The sequence below is a fragment of the Episyrphus balteatus genome, chromosome 1 (genome assembly GCF_945859705.1).
Source record: "Episyrphus balteatus chromosome 1, idEpiBalt1.1, whole genome shotgun sequence".
Taxonomy (NCBI): Eukaryota; Metazoa; Arthropoda; class Insecta; order Diptera; family Syrphidae; genus Episyrphus; species Episyrphus balteatus.
This window is the reverse complement of record NC_079134.1, coordinates 102252791-102272624: the sequence shown is the minus strand read 5'-3', so window position 1 is coordinate 102272624 and position 19834 is coordinate 102252791. Positions and strand designations below refer to the sequence as shown.

Sequence of the window (19834 nt, the reverse complement as noted above, 5' to 3'; positions counted from 1 at the left end):
CCAAAATGACGTTTTTTAGCATTTTATAACGGTAATATTTAACAAACGGAGGCCAATTAAATTTTTCTGACTTCAGATTCGGATTCAGCACCCCAAAAACTACTAGAAAAGTATATTTTGGTTCTTGTGGCAAAAAAAAAGTTAAATTTTGTTGACCAGTGTTATTAGTAAATTTTATTTTCTAAGGGCCTTACTAATAATCAAATTTGGAGCTCACTTAAATATTCAACTGAATTATACTTATTTCATCCTACCAATACAATTTAATAGTCAGGTTAAAGGCTGACGCTCGGTTAAATTTAATACATGAGTTACATAACCATAAAATTTAACCGAGCGTTAAAGGAACAAAAAAAAATCGTGATTTGTTTAGTGATTTTTAATAGGTAAAATAAAATGCACAATGGGTCACACAAACTTGCTCTAAGGGTTAAAGTTGTTAAAGTAATTGAAAAAAAATTTGAAAAGTTATTGAAAAAAAAAAAGAAAAATTCGTGTTTCAAAAATAAAAAACAAAATCTGAAAACAAATTGAGCTCAAAACAATGAATTTGATTTTTCTACTAAGATACATTTTTAGAAAAACAAATTTTCAAAGTCGTTTGAGCCGTTTTTTAAAAAAAATGTACATATTTTTTTTAAATAATTTTTTGAAAAAAATATTCAAAAAAATAAAAGTGGTATGCAATTTTGTAGAAATTACGAATCAACATCTAAAACTCAAATTTCAAAAAAATTCAGAGTACAGTTTTCAAAAATTTGATTTAAAAAAAAAAATAAATCCAAAAACTTTTTTTTTCCATCCAAATACTTATGTAAAATGGAAATGAATGATCCAAGCGATAAGACCGTACTATTTACCAGTTGACTTACTTTCACTCGCCGATCGTCCAATATCAAACCATGGTTTTTATCCACCGTTTCAGTTCAGCAGGTGTATTACCACCAAAACTTTCTGAACCAGTGGTGGATAGTTCCAATAGATGGAGAGGAATCTCCATAATATTTTTGAAGCCATTACTTGGTTTCTGTTGTGCTTTTTTTTATCAAAAAAATAATGTTAAACCAAAACACGAAATTTCGATTTTTTTATTTTTAGAAAACTATTTGAATGCTTTTTATTTGAATCGCTGTACCGATAACACTATTCGACTAATCTATCTGAAAATTTTAGTGCACTTTTTTCAAAGTGCTTATCTATCTGAAAATTTTAGTGCACTTATTTCAAATATCACCCCCTATGAGTTGACCTTGTCGTGGTGGGGGTGCTTATCGTGGGATCCTCCAGCAATCCAGCTGCAGGATCTCATCACAAACATAACTCTACAATAACCTCAATGTTAAAAAACTTGAAAAACAAAAATGGATAAAGCTAACGAAAATAATGAAAATCGAACGGGGATATACGTTCAAGTGATGTAACGAGGAAATGTATATTATAAACTTGGATATTATGCTTATTTAAATTCAATCTATTTATTCAATTGTCTACATAATCTATTTATAAATTTAGTATATCTAATCTTAAACTTTCTTTTTTTATTCTCGATAAATGTCAATTTTCAGGCAGACGGCAAATATATTTTTTGCCATGCTAATGTTCTTATATAATTTTTCAAATGTATTTCGAGTTTTGATCAAATAAAGAATTTGTAATAATAATAATAATAATAATAATAATAATAATAATAATAATAATAATAATAATAATAATAATAATAATAATAATAATAATAATAATAATAATAATAATAATAATAATAATAATAATAATAATAATAATAATAGTAATAATAATAATAATAATAATAATAATAATAATAATAATAATAATAATAATAATATACGTTCAAGTGTCGGCAGATGTCGCGACTGCCGGGAGGGCTTGGCTTCGAAAGAGGCCAGTGACAAAAGTTAGCTCGGCGGAAAGAAAAAGAAACGCTGACAAAAACAAAAGGAAAAGTGAGTCGACCTTAGCCTCCAGAAAGACTTCAAAGTGCAAAACTGGAGGCCGGCGAACAACTACCAATCCTAACCCTGCTACCTTAGTTAGCGCTAACCCTCATTCGTCTTTGAAGAAATTAGCTCCCACCAGTGAAAGCACGGCTGTCTCTTACAGTACTACTGAAACCCCAAAAACCAATGTAGATAATTCTACGGGCCCGAAAGGGGATGCTATGACTGAAAAACGGACCGTCTCTTACGAATCCACCCTCAGTCAAAACAAACCTCTTTAGGACATGTTGTTTACTCCACTCCCCGACGGAAGTAAGGCTGTCTCTCATAGTCATGCTTCCGCCGAGGAACATAGTCCCAGAATTACTACTCCAAATGCAGCAATAGTTCACTCTGTGGGTCCAGAAGGGGCTGTTTTGACCAGTAATACGGTTGTCTCTTACAGTCTCACCTCTGGTCAAAGCAGACCTCTTCTTGACCCTAATAGTGCTCAAATCCCCAGCGGCAGTGTAGCTGTCTCTCATAGCTCCACCTCCGCTCTCCAGCGGCCCGTAATGACATAAGGAACGCAAAAGGGATCTATAGAGAAATAAGTTTTATACCTATAGCCGAACGTTCCCCAGAGCAATCCAACAAGTTAGAATGGGCAAAAGCTGTTCTCAAAAAAAGGTTGACCGGCAGAGACTCAACGTCAAAGCGACAAAGGTCTGTTGAAGATTCCGTCTCGGAACCTAAAAGACAAAAAGTGCTTAATTCCAGCACTCACACTAGGAAAGACCTGTCCTTTAGTGACGTTCTTAAGGACAAGTCTATCCTCGCAGTTATCCATAGAAGTAATGTCGATGGCATGATCTCTTTTGACCGATGGACGATGGTCTCAAACAAACTGTTGTTGAGGTCGCGTCAAGCTTGTCGCATTCGGTGACAAGAGATCATGCGATCTATATAAGCTTGCTATAAGCAGACTAGAGGGGCTATGGCCTGATGCCAAGCTAGAGGTTGTGGCAAAGGAAGATATTCCTTGCAGACCTAGAGCTCGTATCAGTATCCCAGCTGATCTAGCCTGCAAGGAAACTGTTCTAAAAATGATCCAGTTTGGAAACCCATCCCTACCCACTCACGACTGGAAAGTCGCAAAGCTGGAGGAACCAACGGGCCCTAATAGATCGGCAATTATCGTCATCAATAAGGAGTCCTTGGCTCCCCTACCTACGAACCAAAGTCAGATAAGGTTTGGATGGACTTCCACAACCCTAAGGATCTATAAAAAAAGATGAGGAGACTGCAAAAGCTGCACCTCCAGCACCTGAGGTTCTCTCCTCGGAGGGGGATATCGCCTTAAATATCAACGCTCCATCAATGGAAGTTGATGCTCCGGTGATCTCCCCAACTGAGGAGGTCGCCTCAGGTTCTAAACCGCCACCCGTAACGGCTCCAGTGTCAGACAGTTCCGATGTTGAGATGGAAACAGACGACTATCTCAACAAGATTCTACTCAGTGAAGATGAACTCCTAAGTTCAAACTTCCTGGGTACAACTTGCTATATGCAACGAACAAAGGTGACCCCAGATCATGCATATTAGCAAGAAGTAATGCTAATGTATATTTACTCCCTAATTACAGCGATCGAGATGTAACCGCGGTCAGACTGCAAACTGACCAAGGAACAATCTGGATTGCGCCGGCATATCTCGGCCATGACCGCCTCGGTCCTCTCCCTTGTGATAAACTACGGAGAATCATAGCTGACGCTGAGCGGCAAAAGATCTGCCTCATAATTGGTTGCGATGCAAACGCCCATCACACGGTCTGGGGAAGTACCAACATAAATGATACAGGTGAGTCACTTTTTGATTTTATTTTGAGTACTAACCTGATAGTAAGTAATACTGGCAATGAACCAACATTCGTTACCAGAAACCGACAAGTAGTACTAGACATTACTATTGTCTCCGATTCTATTCATCAAAGTATCTTGAATTGGAAAGTATCTGAAGAACATTCGTTCTCCGATCATAGATACATCCAATTTAGTCTTAATTATGTAACTACTAAACAGTTAGCATTCCGAAACTATCGCAAAACTTCTTCTTCCTTTTTCTCGGCTGTTATGATCTCGATGTAGAGGGGATCATAACTATCCCACGTATCTGCTTCACACTAGTGATCCGCCTGTGGGGTTCGCCGGGTTGACCTCAGAATTCGGCGGCAAGCCTCCCGGTTTTGTATTGTTCCATTTCTAAGGCCAACTGAATGCTGGTGTTTTTGTATTTGCTTGTACCAGGAGTTTTTAGGCCTACCTTTCTTTTTATTTCGTGAAAGTTAGTTTTGCGAAACTATCGCAAAACTAACTGGCAAAAATACGGGGAAACTCTGAAAAGCTTACTTAAAACCGAATTTCTAAGTTATCCCTCAAATACAATCGATCTCGACAACAAAGTCAATGATATTTCAGACTGGGACCTATACAAAGAATCCCTCAAAGTCTACAAAAAAAAGCTAAGAAAATGTAAAACATCTTCTTGGAGAAATTTCTGTGAAAAAAATAGAAGACTCTTCAGAGGCCTCTAGATTAAGAAAAATTCTCTCAACAAACCCTTTAATGCCCAGTACCTTAAAAACAAATAACGGGGCCTGGACCAACTCCTGTGAAGAATCCCTCAATTTGCTACTAGATACTCACTTTCCAGGTAGCTGAAACATTATAAACAAAGTCGACCCATTAGGGCCAGACACAAATTCAAAAAACAATCTCGGTCTGATTACAAGAGAAGCTAAAGTGGGCCATCAACGCCTTCAAACCATACAAATCCGCTGGACCAGATGGTATAATACCAGCCGAACTTCAAATGGCATCAGATATTCTAATTCCCATCTTAGAGATATATCTGAATGGATGTGTAGACTTGAAACACATCCCTGCCCTATTGAGAGAAGTTATAGTTGTATTCATACCCAAAGCAGGCAAATTGTCAATCCCAAAAGCCTCCGTCCTATCAGTTTATCATCATTCCTTCTTAAAACTCTAGAACGAATGATTGATATCCACTTGCGTAATGTCATAGATCCCAATCTTATATCTACAGCACAACACGCTTATTGTAAATTTAAATCGGTTAAAACAGCACTATTGAATATTCCCTCAATCACAAAGAGTTCACCTTAATTGCATTTCTTGTTATCGAAGGCGCGTTCAACAACGTCAGCAACAAAGCAATCACAAATGCACTGAAGAACCTTAAAGTAGATAGCTCCCTGAGCGAGCTAATGGACCTTATGTTGAAAAGCAGAATCATAAACTCAACTCTAGGAGACTTCTCAGCAAGATCTGTTAGTAGAGGTACACCACAAGGAGGGGTACTTTCCCCACTCCTGTGGAACTTAGTAGTCAACGAACTACTAGTCAATCTAGAACAAGATGGATTCAAAGTGATTGCATATGCTGACGACGTCGCCATTGCTGTATCAGAAAACATCTCTATACTATAATAGAACTAATGCAAACTGCTCTCAATAAGCTACTAAAATGGGCAAAAAACTGTGGATTGGGGGTAAATCCTCAAAAAACAGAACTTGTCCTCTTTACAAAGAAATATAAAATTCCACAACTAGACCCCCCCCCTCTATTAATGGTGTTCCACTTACTTTCGTAAGCGAAGCCAAATATCTGGGTCTTATTTTGGATAGCAAATTGAACTGGAAAACCAACATACAAGAAAGAATAAGAAAAGCCACAGTCGCACTCTTCTTTTGCAAAAAAGCTATAGGGAACAAATGGGGACTGTCCCCTAAAATAACTCACTGGCTATACACTGCGGTCATCAGACCTATTCTCACTTACGGGGTAGCAGTTTGGTGGACTGCTCTGGAAAAAGTAACATATCGCGACAAGCTAAGCAAAGTCCAACGTTCAGCCTGCATGTGTATCAGCGAAGCTCTCCGTTCGACCCCTTCCGCCGCTTTAGATATATTACTCAATCTTCCACGCATAGATATGTATATTCACCAAGCATGTGGCCGCGAGCACTGCTATTAGTCTCGAAGCCATCTATCAATGGACCAATAACTCTATTGGCCACACAAATATTCTGAATTCATTCGGATCAATCCACAGTCGCTCCGACTACACCACCCCACAATTGGTTTTTGCTAATAATTATGAAGTCACCATCCCAAATAGATCAGAATGGGACAATGCCGAGTTCTGAGAGATAATTCAATTCATTTCTACACAGACGGTTCTAAAACCAATGAAGGAGTAGGTGGCGGGGTTTACTCAGAAAGACTTAATATTAGTCTCTCCTTCCGTCTCCCTAATCACTGCAGCGTGTTCCAAACGGAAATAATGGTGATTAAAGAGGTATTGACTTGGCTAAAAAAAAACGTGATATCTACATCGGATATCCGCACCTTCTCCGACAGCCAGGCCGCCCTTAAATCGGTAGCTTCTGTTTCCACAAACTCCGTAACTGCCCACGACTGTCGATCATCTCTCATGGAGATGTCAGAACAGTTTAACATTCACCTCTTTTGGGTGCCGGGTCAAAGAGATTTTTTGGGAAACTGCGAAGCAGATGAACTCACCAGAAATGGAACTCTTATACCAATTTTACCCAACAAGGCAAGTATTGGTATACCAATCGCAACGTGCAAACTCATGCTAAAACAAGAAGCTATAGAGGCAACAAACACAAGATGGTCAAACATTATAACAGGCCAAACGACCAAGCAGACCTGGCCTAGGCTAGTTCCAAAACGTTCAAAAAATGTACTGTCCTAAGCAGATTGCATATCAGCTCTGTAACCTATTAGTCCTAACGGGACACTGCCTCATAGATAGACACGCTATTAGACTTGGCGTATTCTCTAACGACTTCTGTAGATGTTGCCTTGATGAGGAAGAAGAAGAAACAATCCAACATCTTCTCTGCTCATGTCCTGCCCTTTACAGTAGACGTAAAAAATACTTGGAAAAATATTTCTTAGAAGATACTAGTGAATTAATTAATACTGACATCTTCAACCTCCACCGCTTCATTAAAAGCTCCAACTGGTTTAATTAGTGAGGAATTTCCTTGCAAAATCATGGTATGACAACGGACCAATAAGTGGTCTAAGTGTGTGTCGTTTTCCTGACAGCCATTTCTACCTAACCTAACCTTTCAAATATCGTCTATCATAACCTCATTCTTGAATTTGAAATTAAATGTAAATTCATGTAAATTTTCAGTGAATTATTGACCCACCCTCGTATATAAATGATTTGTGTAAAAAAAAAAATCGTTAAAATTGAATTAGTAGTTTGGCAGAAAATCAGATTTGAAATAAAAACGGTTCTACGGTAGGTATACCGTAGTGGTTTTAAAAATTTTCCATGAAAGATAGACCTTGCCCAAAAAATAATTTTTAAATTTTTCAAACAAAATCGCTGGAGCCATTTTCGAGAAAATTAAACTTTTCCGAAATGAAAGGTACCGTTATTTTTGGTAAACAAAAATTAATTCCAAAAACTCCTCCGGAGTCTCCAAAAAATGCTTCATACCAAGTTTGTTGTTCATCGGTCCATGCATTTAGCTTTAGCTCCTTATGCTATATAGACAGACATACGGAATTCTGACACCCACTTTTTTTGGTATTCTCTATAATGGTAATGTCATGTCTGATTGTTATCTCAATTTTTTTTGTACGAATGCATAACTTGATCGCAAGTAAAAATTATCGTATCTTCACAAAATAAAAAACATGTAAAAGCTACTTTCTTCTAGATTTAAGATGTTAGTACCAAATATTTTATTTCAAATGGTGAAATACAAAAATCATTGGAACTATCCAAAAACCACATTTTCTTACATTTGAGATCAATTTAGAAAGGCTTGTCAAAAAAGGCGTTTTCACGGTTTTTACAGCTATTTTATTACTATGGGTGATATGATTAAAATTAGGCTTAATTATTGATTTGATCATTCAACAGTTTTTCTGTTCTGAGCGATTGAACTTTTGAGATGAAATTGTAAAATTTGCAGCTGTAAATGATTTACTTCTAATCACTTCTTTATGAGCAAAATCAAATTCGTTTGAGTTTATTTAAACATTTTATTAATAAATATCGTTTAAATTTTAGACAAACCAAAGAAAATTAAAAAAATATCAAAATGAGAAAAAGTATGAAAAGTTTATATAATTTTATATAGTTTTATAAAATTTAACTTTTTTTTAAACTTTAAATTTTTATTTAAACCACGTGTAATTCAGGAGATTGTCTCAAAGGCAGATAATTATCAATTTTGGGTAGAATTTGAACGACTTTTTATCATTTTGGGTTGTTTCAATAAATTGCGTACTGTTTATTATCTATTACTTGTACTAAGTTGAATCTTTTTGAAATGGAATCAGTGAGCCCTAGTACGTTCTAATAAATTTTCTTTTTATGAAAAATATGTATTCAAAATATTTTAATTTCTAGTCAAAAATGAGAAATAACCTGAAAATAATGTGTTTTCTGCACTCTTCTGAAAACCTTAGTCTTTTAGTTGGGATCGCCGTAAAACGCCAATAACTTTTAGATGTCATTTTGTTCTGGGTTTTATCTAGTTTAAGAATATGAAAAGTTTTCTTGCTACTTTTTGCTACCCTGTGAGAATTGTTCATTTTTAGTTGGTGACATAAATGCCCATTTTTTAGTCGAAATTGATAAAGACATCTAAATTATTAAATTCGCTCATTTATTAAATGAGTACTTATGTACAGTAGAATATTAAAAAAAAATTAACTGAATAAATTAATTAAAAAAAAATTAAAATAAAATAATAAGAAAATAACATAAACAATTTCAAAAGTGGCAACCCTAATTTTTATTTATTCTTTTTTTTATAATTGCAGTTGCATTACTGTTTTATAAAAGGCATTTAAAGTATAATTGAAACTGATTGAGGATTTTGCGAGAAATTTCGAAAATCTTAAAAAGTGTATGGGTGGTAATCCTAAAAATGGGCGTGGCCATTCGAAATTTTGACTATGAACTTAAATTTGTATCAGTTAGACTTGTTCCAAATTTCAAGTGGATGGCTCTATTGGTTGATTTAATTCCACCTTTTTGCCCCATTGTGACGGTAATGTACATATACATATTATTAAAATAGGTATATTGAGTTAAAATTAAAGGTTAAATTAAACGCAAAAAAAATTTGGGCTCGGTTTTGGTTGCATGCTGAAATAATTTGCAAGAGTGTTTCTACTCAAATGTAATAACTGTGATTAAATTTATAAAGTTTTAAGTGAAAATTTAATCATACATGAAATAAAAAAAAAATAATAGACGAAAAAGCAGAGAAATCTCAAATTCAGTCCAAGGTAAGAACAGTGCTATCTTCATTAAACCAAAGGAACTCCCGAGTTTCTTGTAGTTAAAAGTACTTTACATTATAAGAACTGTCTCTACATAAATTTTAAACAAAATTGGGTTAATATGCGGGAAGACCCGAATTAAAAAAACAACATATTTCCTTTAACTTTCAGAATTCCATAAAAATCATTCGTACATATTTATTGTTGGTTGAATTCAGAAGAAAAAAGGGTTCTATGTATTGCAGTTCACAAAAAAAAGAAAAAAGTCTTTATTTTTATAGTTTTCACATTATGGCCGGCCTTCAGGGTGAAAGAATTTGACGTCTTCATTCATAATACAAAGTTTTTTCTACTCACCCTCAAATCGTATTGCTTTTCTCGTAGCTCCGATACTTCTGTGCGAATTACTTGTCCAATATACTCAATTACCATTGTGTGTTTTTCTAAATCACGTGCAGCATACAAGCCAAGACCTTGAATTTTTGATCTAAAAAAACAAAAGCAAATAGTTTAATGGAATATGAAAGGTCGTTTTGGTACAACTTCGGAAAGCAATGAAAGAGATTCGTTGCACAGTTTTTTTAAAGACATAAATTCATCATACCTTGCTAGATAAACATTATTTCGCCATTCCTGCTTCATTTTTCGATATTGCGAACTTTTTGAGTGCACAAATTGCTTACTATATGGACAAGCTACTTCACCGGCAACCAAGGAAGATGGAGAGAGAGTAAATTTAACATTAATAGAACTTGTCCTTTGTGTATGTGCTTTTTTCCAATTAACAATATGCTTTTGCTTGGGTTCAGTTCGAGCACAACCCGATGGATTAAGAGCCAATGGAAGTTCTAGAAGTGGATTACGCCCATATTTAAATCTATAATCAGTCAAGCTTTCTACGCCAGGCAAGCTCTCCAAAATTCTAACAATTGAAGGCTCTGACAAGCCGAACATATCTTCGCCAGTAATGAACTCTGTGAAAAGCTGCACTATGGACTGTCCTTTTCGAAGCAACACAATTTTATCAAGAACTCGTTGCCAAACAGCCTTTGGTGAGATATCCCTTATCTCGACATCATTTTCAAATTGCTCTTGTATCTGAATAATAAATTCAGGTCGTCCATTAGTTTCAGCGATTGAGCAAATATATCTGCATCGTTTGTTCAATTTTTTCATTGACCAGAAAAATCTTATCTATGAGTTGCAGAATGGTTAAATAAAATCATTATAATATATGTATTTTACTTAGTAACTTACTATTTTGTAGCCAATTGGATAAATATAGTTGCGGGAATGAAAAGCCTCTAGCTGATGTGGTAGAAGCTGTCCAACGTTGATAAATGTTAGATTGCCAATTCGGAGAAGATTGCTAAGCTCCAAATGGTGCATTACTGCTGCAACTTGTCTATTTTCATCTCGTTCAATGTAAACTCTCCTTTTGACGCGAATTGAATTTAATTCATTTTTCTTGTCCATTCTGTGAGCATGCGAAACACAGTGAATTGTTTTGTTTTTATAAAAAACACATTGCTCTTTGATAGCACAAGGTAGATGGTACATATGTGTACATCTCATCTTGAAACATTTTATGCTTGCACCATATTGATTGCAAAACGTACATATTTGGTGCACTCCTTGTTGCATTGTAAGTTCCAAATTCATGAGGCCTCCATTAATAGTTTCATAGACACTATTAGACCACAGCGCACAATTGAGGTGAACCTGAAGATACAAAATTATAAAGTTCTAATTTTTTCATTGGTGGTAATTTATAAAAGTTCAAGACCAAATATTAAATTACCGAAAGTATTATTTTTATATTTTATGGGTTTGTTTACGTGATTGTGTTATAACATGTAAGAATGTTATACTTGGGATTTCGCATTGATTAATTTTAAAAGAACTCTACTCGTTCACGTTTTAATTAAGACTCAACTTGTCTTGTCATTCCGATAGTCGCGAGCCCAACTTCTTCAGTGGATAATCGTCAGCACGTTTAAAGAGTCAGCACAATTCAATTATTGTCTGAATGCACTTTGATTGACCCAAAACAATATCCGAATGATGATACCGAATGGACAATCAAAGTGAACATTACAATTAAAGTGTGCTGAGATCAACGCACGACGATTTCCTCTATTAGGTATGGAAGAGGGCACAACAATTGCATTTTTAAAGTGAATAAGAGGACACATTTAAATAATTTATTTTATATTGTGAGCCAATCCTTTTTTTATTATTATAATTTATTAAAAGCAAATAAAATGTACAGATAATAATACAGGTAATACAGCGATAGCTACCAGGGTTTATAGCTGGACTTAAAAGAAAATGAAGGAAATATATGTAGTGTTAACATTACCAGGGGGCGATCGAAGTGGAGAATGTGAACATGAAGTTACACTCCGATTCGATCGCCCCCAGCTTAAGTGGAAGTTGTTGGATGGATGGATTGGAACTTCGGCTTTCGGGTTCATGAAAAAGTAGTGATGCGAATAATGGCTCCATAATTCCTGAGGCTTCTGGCTCCAGTAGGTATTTGCAAGCTTTAGAAAGTCTCTTTTGGTCGGGAGATATCTTATAATTTCAGTAGACTACCATACCGATGTGTCCTGTTGAACAAGTTGTAATTTTGGGTGTAGTTGCGTGATGTTATTACGTACTTTGTTTATGATTGGAGACTGATGTTTTATGTTACGGAAGCATCAATTTTTGAGAGGCTATCGGAACAGACGATAACGTTTTTCTTAACAGTTGCTGCTAGTTCCGTAGCTTTGAGAATGGCTAGTGCTAGTGTACGGAAAAATAATTAACCTGTTTTGTAAACAGGAGGCAATCCAGAGCCTGTTTAATTTTTGGAACCATCAGTATAAATAACATCCCATGTTGAGATATCGTAAGTACTCATCAATTCATTAAAATTTTACACGTAAACTTCATTGGGACTGTTCCCTTTTTTGTACTTTGGAAGAGAGATTTCAATCTTCTCAGTTGGAATCATCCAAGGAGGAAGACTTTCTAAAACCAATGCTTTAGGGATTGGGTTAAGTCAAAGAGACGATGCTGATTCCAATAGGCGTGTTTTTTCTCAAATATCAATATTGAACAAGAATTTATATGCATGTACCAAGAGAAAGGAAAACGTAAACTGGTACGTTTCTATTCTGGTTCTATTCCTATGGGCAGCTGCGTGTTGTTTTTCTAATGTATGTAAACGCCAACTGCGGATGCGGATGACAATGCCAAAAAAATGCAGCTAATATCTTGTACATTGTTTATGGTATGTTTGGAGCTATGAGATTCAGATCTTCGGGAAAAATCGGTAAGTGAGAATGTCTCTGTGAGATATTATCCATAACAGCCTGTTTCTGTGAATATTTTTTTACTGGTGGTGGTGGAATGCCGTCAAACTGTGCCTCAGAGCTGCATGATAAAGTGAATTCATTTGTAAAGATGATTTCTTTGTTTAATCGTAGACAGCAAGCGCTAGATAATAGATAATAACAACACTTTTTGTTACATTAACAAAAATGTTACAGTGGATTTGACTATTTTTAGTAGATAGATACTTAAAAATATTAAGCCTGGTAGCTAGTTTATTTTTTAGAGCTAAACAATGGTCCTTAAAATTTTCTATCAAAAAAATACTTAAATTGTTGACATTTAGAATTTGCATTTGAAATCGATATTAAAATTAATACAACTTGTTTTTTCTCTGAAAATATACAAGTTTTTACTTTTAGTCATAGAAATTATGGCACCAGTTATCTAGGTTATGTTTTAAGTTTTTTTATTTAATGCAAAGTAGGAAAAAAATATTCGTTTGCTATGTTGCCAATTACCAATATAAATGTTTAATTAAGGATTGGCTCACAATATAAACTAAAAAATTCGAAAACGTACCAAAAACTTCAATACTCATCAAACCGAGATCACATAGTATTCAAAATTCAACAAAGTAAAAACACTTGGCATCACGGCACCTGGTGGATAGCGACGAAAAACTGAAAGTTATATAAATTATTTTCCGATTTGCCGCTCAATGTAGTTTCCATAAGAAAAAAATAAAAAAAGACCTCGAAAAACATTTATTTTACGAATTAATTTTATATGTATGTACGAGTATCAATGTTATGATTGTAAAATGATAATAATATGTGTTTATATCTAAATAAGGTTTAAAATATACCAAAAAGTATAATAATACCTGTGTAAATTTAAAAAGTGCAAGCGAATCGCCTGAAAACAACAAATTATACTATAAAAAATATAGAAATTATTAAGTTACTCTTTTATTTGTTTTGCTTTTTCACAAATAATAGTAGGTAAGCATCTTTTTTTTATTTTCAACAATTTTGAAAGAAAATTAAACCAATATAGTTTCTATATTTTTTGTAGTATTTGTTGTTGTTTTCTCGTTCATATAAAATTAATTCGTAAATAAATGTCTTTCGAGGTCTTTTTTGTTTTTTTCTTATGGAAACTACATTGAACTGCAAATCGAAAAAAAATCTATATCATTTTCAGGTTGTCGCTACAAGTGGTAGATGGCGTGGAAAGCTATTCCCAAGTCACAATTACCATTTTGAAATTGTCTCTAGACGCGCATATTTTTAAAAGTGTTGTGCACCTACGTTCGTATCGGTTTTTTTTACACCAGATGTGTTTAAAAAATTTTTAAATATATTTTTTTTTACATTTGAAGGGTCCAGGGGAAAAACGGCACATGTCCACTTTTTGTCAAAAATAAACTAATGATGAGGTCTTGTAGCATTTACTGAGCACTATCTGATGGCATCCTTACTTTTATAAAACAAATTTAAGCCTTGCTGAAAAAAATAAATGAATTGTGAGCTTTTAGTAATAAGTTGTATAGAGAACAAAACTTTAAAATGCGTTTTTCTCGAAATGAGTTGGAATGGACTTGTGCTGTTTTTCGACTAGACTTTTCATTTTGCATCGAAAAAAAATTTCAAAATTGTTTTAAAGAAAAGGTGCAAAAGCTATGAAACTTTTAAACTGCTTATCAGTCAATTACTGTAGAAAATTACTAAAAAAAGAAATTGATAAAATTCCTTAATTCGTGGTTGTGGTGAACGAAAACGTAAGGTGATAAAATTAAAAATACACTGAACGAAAAATAGCTAATATTTTATTAACTAGTTGGGATAGAATTTTTTTCTCTTGATTTTTATAACAATAACAGTCATATTATAAATGTAGCTATTTGCCATTTTAGGCTTATCCATTCTTTACCGCACACCCTGTATAAGAAATTAAAATTATAAACTTTTGTCAAATTATACGAAATATTTTGATTGTTTTTAAATTTTTGAAGCATGGGAAAAATTTAAACCTTTCATAAAATATAAATCTGCATTTTTGTGCATTTTTTTGTATGTAATTTTTTGAACAAATCCTAAAATAGATCTATATCTAAGGTAAAAATCTTTAAATTTAAGACTTACCCATTTGTTAACGTCATAATTAAGGAGTCTAGAAGAACCATCAGCGAAAGAATCTCCTTTTTGATTGCACAATACACACCGCCTTGTATCCTTACTTGAACTAATAGTTATTGCAATTCGCATTTTTAAAGCCATTTCATTTGCATCCTCACTTGTGGAAGCCTTAAAATTTGATTTCCAAAAAGTATTCGGTCCAACAACTTTGTAGTTTGAATTATTACAAAAGCTTTTCTCATTATTTGTATTTATACTGCGGTCAACCGCGTTGTTGTTATTGTTGTTGTTATTATTAGTAATATTTTGTATACAACGTTCTCTCTTTCGTGAAACAACAAACTTTTTACCTTTCTTTTTATACTGTATGCAACAAAATTTATCACAAAAGTAACTATCGGCTAATATTTTCTTTTTTATATTCGAATTTGAATCTACACCAACTATGCCACATATAATAGTCAAATGACAATTGCGGCAGCATTTGTAGGTACCGTTTAAAAAGTTTTGTATATTTGTAGATTCTGTCTTCTGGAGATTTTGAATTCGAGATATATAAACACTTTTACGACGATATGCTTTTTCATCGTTGAGTAACTTATTAGATACAGGTGAATATACGTTTAATAAGTTATCAAGATCTCGCAAAATGTCGAGAATGTTTTCAGCAACAAATGACGACAGCTTTAAAATGACAGCAGTTTCGACGCTGCCATACGTGCTAAAAAAAAATTACTTGCCTTTTTAAAGTTTTCATTTGAATTGAAAAAAATATTATAATCATTTTTAAATATTTTAAATCATGCATTTTTCGTCGTTATTCACAATTTATTCAGGGGATTTTATTGAATACTTAAATGTTTAAAAATAAATATATTAAAATTAACTCTACAACAGCTGCCGAATATTCGGCCAAGGACACTCAGAAAAAAACGTTGGTAATTTCAAAAAAAATCCCAACAACATCGTATTGTAACGATGAATAACTGAACTACTTTTAAGATAAATGTCTGAACACACTACCTACTACTGCAAAGATAGACATCTGAAATCGATATATACATGAGGACTAATCGAACGGCGGACCCATACAAGTTGTGGTCAACACATACTACAAAATTTCCAATTTTGACAACATTTGCTAAAGTCTACCTTTCGTCTCCTGGAACAAGTGTTTACAGCGAAAGACTACTTTCCGAAGCAGGAATAGTCTACGAAAATAAACGTAATCGTTTACTACCAAAAAATGCGGAACAAATAGTTTTCATTCACCACAACTTGCCTTAGTAGATTATAAGTACTAAAATTACAATTTTTTAATAAAACACACATTTTGGTATAATAATTTGTCTTTTTCTTCTCCATTTGGTATTCGGTATTCGGCCGAATAGTTAAACTATTCGACTGAATAACGAATACAAAAAAATAGGCCGAATACCGAATAGTGGCCGAATGTTCGCGGCATCTCTATTTGAGACACCTAATTTTTTTTAATATCGTTCCAACGGTGTAACTCTTATTTCTATAAAAGACTTTTGTCGAACAACTTAATTTTGAATTTTTTTAGAATTTTTTCAATTCGTTTTTCAACCAACGTTACCATTTAGAAAATAGCCTTTTTTTTCAATGTCGTGTTACCCCTATTTACCCTATAAAATCTAAAATTTTTTTGCCTTAAATCTTCTCCTCTTATGCCTCTTTGATTTAAAAAAAAATTAAGAAAATAAGTCAGTCGGTGTGGTCGGTTAGCGAACGTACACAAAGCCAAACTTTAATATACGTATTTAATAGATAAGAAATGGATTCATGACAGTAAAAAATGTAAAATTTTGTGTTTTTTGCTGTGGATTGCAATATTTTAAATTTTTCATACATTTTTTGAATCCATAGGTACGTACATATTTCTTGAAAAAAAAAAGCGAAAACGATCAATTTTCATCAAAAAAAGCAAAAAAAACATATAATTTTATTTTCACACGCTATTGAATCAATTTTTTTTTTCAATGACAACCTATAAAAAATTTTAAATCATGTGAATGCTTATTATTTCACCTTTCAAATTACGTTTCAATCTTATTTCTGAGATGACTACAAAAAAAAGTAAGAATTTTTTAAAGCCAAGCATGTCGAAATTCCACACTGAGATTACGGTACTCACTGCAATGTACATGTGTTTTGAGATATTTCTGAAGTTTTTTAATTTAACATTGTGTAGCTTGTAGTGAATGTACCGTTATGTGTGATATATCAAATGAAAGGTAATATTATCAGGATGCTCAGTAAAGAGTAATACAATTTTTATAAGCTCCAGATCAAAAGATGTAACGTGTTGAAAAATAGAGTTTTAATTTACCGTTATTTCAAATTTGTCATTACAAAATTAATTGAAACTTTGTACAAATACAGTCTTGTTTATTATCTATCTACACTTTCATTCATTTATCTGTTGAAAAAAAAAGATAAAAATAAAAAACGGTTAAAAACGGCCAAAAAACTTGGGACAAAAACAACTTGTTTTTCCCGTTATTCTGTTTTAAAAATTTAAAAGTTTGTACATGCATGCGCATGATTAAAACCTATATTTCCTATAAGTTTGAGATTTTTTGCAGACTTTTAAAAATTCCAAAAAAATAAAAGACTACTCAAAAATGTCCCTAAAAATTAGTTGTTTTTCAAAAACTTGTATTTCAAAATACAGGGCCTATGAAAAAAATCCGTATTAGACCCCTAATTTTTTTTTTTAATATCTTTCTAATTCAAATTTCTGTGCAAAATTTTGTGTACCTGTAATTAGTCTTTTGTCAAAGGTCTTTGAATACAAAAAAACCTTCACAACTTGGTTCTGAAATTTTTTGGATTTTTTCAATATCTTTTTTAACTATTGAATAAATTTGTCTATCATTTAAAAAAAAGTGAACTCTTTACGACTTAGCGTTTAGAAAATAGTCCCTTTTTTCAATGTCGTGTAACCCCTATTTACCCTATAAAATCTTAAATTAGTTTGCCTTAATCCTTCTCCTCTTATGCCTCTTTGATTTAAAAAAAAATGAATGAATGAATTTTATAAATTTTTTAGGTTTATAATTTTCTACAATAATTGGCTAACTAGATAAGAAGTTAAAAGTTTTTATAACTGTTGCATCTTTTCTTAAAAAATTTTTGAAATTTGTTTTTCGATGCAAAATGTGAAAAAAAATTTTTTAGGAAAATTTTCAAACACCTGGGGTATAAAAAAAATCCATAGGAACGTAGGTGGCCAACTTTTTTAAAAATATGCGCGTCCAAAGGGAATTGCAGAATGCTAAAAGTTTTTATCAAATCTAGAGTTAATAGGAAGTTATTGGTACCAAAGTGCAAAAAAAGCCTATTAATTTAATAAATTATTTTTACTGTAAAATCTTAAGTTTTTCACATTGCTGCCACAAATGCATGGATTCCATCAGTTTTTTTAATCAGTCATATTTTACAATAATTCATCTTACACATAACTATTAAAAAAGTGTTATAACCGTTTAACAATGGCTATAAAAAAATAATTGAACTTTTTTTTTAATGCAAAGTAGAAAAAAAATATTTGTTTGCTTATTTGCTAATAACCAGTTTAAAAGATAAAATAAGAAGTGGCTCACAATATTAACTGTAAATTAAATTGCATCTAACAAATATTGGATGTTTTTCGTAGCCCAATAAGATTGGGAATTGAATACAAATTCGAAAACATTGCAACATTTTTGATGAGGTTGCATTGGGACCGAAAATCTCAATTTATCTTTAAAACGAGATCATTAAGAAGTCAAAACTCAAAACAAGCTGTCCCGATGCACAATTGTATGTCCATGCTTAAACTGAGCAAACAAATATTTTTTTTCTACTTTGAATTAAAAAAAGTTAAATTATTTTTTTTATAGCCACTGTTCAACGGTTATAACGCTTTTTTAATAGTTATGTGTAATAAGAATTATTGTAAAATATGACTGATTAAAAAAACTGATGGAATCCTTGCATTTGTGGCAGCAATGTGAAAAACTTAAGATTTTACAGTTAAAATAATTTATTAAATTAATAGGCTTTTTTTGCACTTTGGTACCAATAACTTGCTAGTAACTCTAGATTTGATAAAAACTTTTACCATTCTGCAATTCCCTTTGGACGCGAATATTTTTAAAAAAGTTGGCCACCTACGTTCCTATGGATTTTTACTTGCTCTATAGGGCAAGTATTGGTTTCGTGTAGAAAAAAAAAATTCGAGGTTTTAATCAAAACCAACATTACGATGATGGAGAAGATCAAAAAAGTTGTTTTCGTCATGGCGTCCGTCGGTCTGTGCGTCTGTGCGTATGTGCGTCCATCTGTACATCGAGCTAGGGCCTAAACGGATGGATGGATTTACTTGAAACTTGGTACAGATGATTTTTGCGTAATATCCTAGGTCCACTTTTTTTAGTTTTTAAATATCTCTTTTTTAACGCATACCTCCCATATACCGTTTTCGAGGTATAACAATTTTCTCGAAAACGGCTCTAACGATTTTGATTAAATTTGGTGTACGTTATGCTCTTATTGATTCTAACAAAACTGCTGTTTTTAGTTTTTCTCAAAAAATTCGGAGAACGGAAATATGGCGTTGCCGTTTTTCAAAAATTGACATTTTTTAAGTTCATATATTTGATCAAAGCCCAAGTCAATTTTATTCAATATTTTAAGACATCATTTTGAAGTGTAAAATGTAAAAAAAAATTTTAAAAAAAAGTTTTTGAAAAATTTTTTTTTTTTAATTTTGGATTTTTTATTTAACTTTCGATTTTTTAAATTTTTTTTCTCGACACTAAACAAAATCTTTAATTTCCAATAGATATTTAAGATAAAGATACTTTGAACTACAAGAGCAAGTACGTGCGACCCAGTTGTGCATTTTATTTTTATACCACAGGTGTTTGAAAATTTTCCTAAAAATTTTTTTTTCACATTTTGCATCGAAAAATAAATTTCAAAATTTTTTTAAAGAAAAGATGCAACAGTTATAAAAACTTTTAACTTCGTATGTAGTGAGCCAATTATTGTAAAAAATTATA

At 32.8% G+C, this 19834-nt stretch overlaps 1 protein-coding gene across 1 annotated transcript in view; it reads right to left on the bottom strand.

The window, feature by feature from the left end:
• Positions 1-19834, bottom strand: part of LOC129907847 (histone-lysine N-methyltransferase trr) — a 34073-nt gene that overhangs the window by 2314 nt on the left and 11925 nt on the right. The window contains exons 3-6 of the mRNA XM_055984260.1: positions 14769-15483; positions 10558-11022; positions 9905-10494; positions 9658-9787 (exon numbers count right to left, since the gene is read on the bottom strand). Coding sequence (XP_055840235.1) covers positions 9658-9787; positions 9905-10494; positions 10558-11022; positions 14769-15483 — 1900 coding nt within the window. The remainder of the gene's footprint in view (positions 1-9657; positions 9788-9904; positions 10495-10557; positions 11023-14768; positions 15484-19834) is intronic.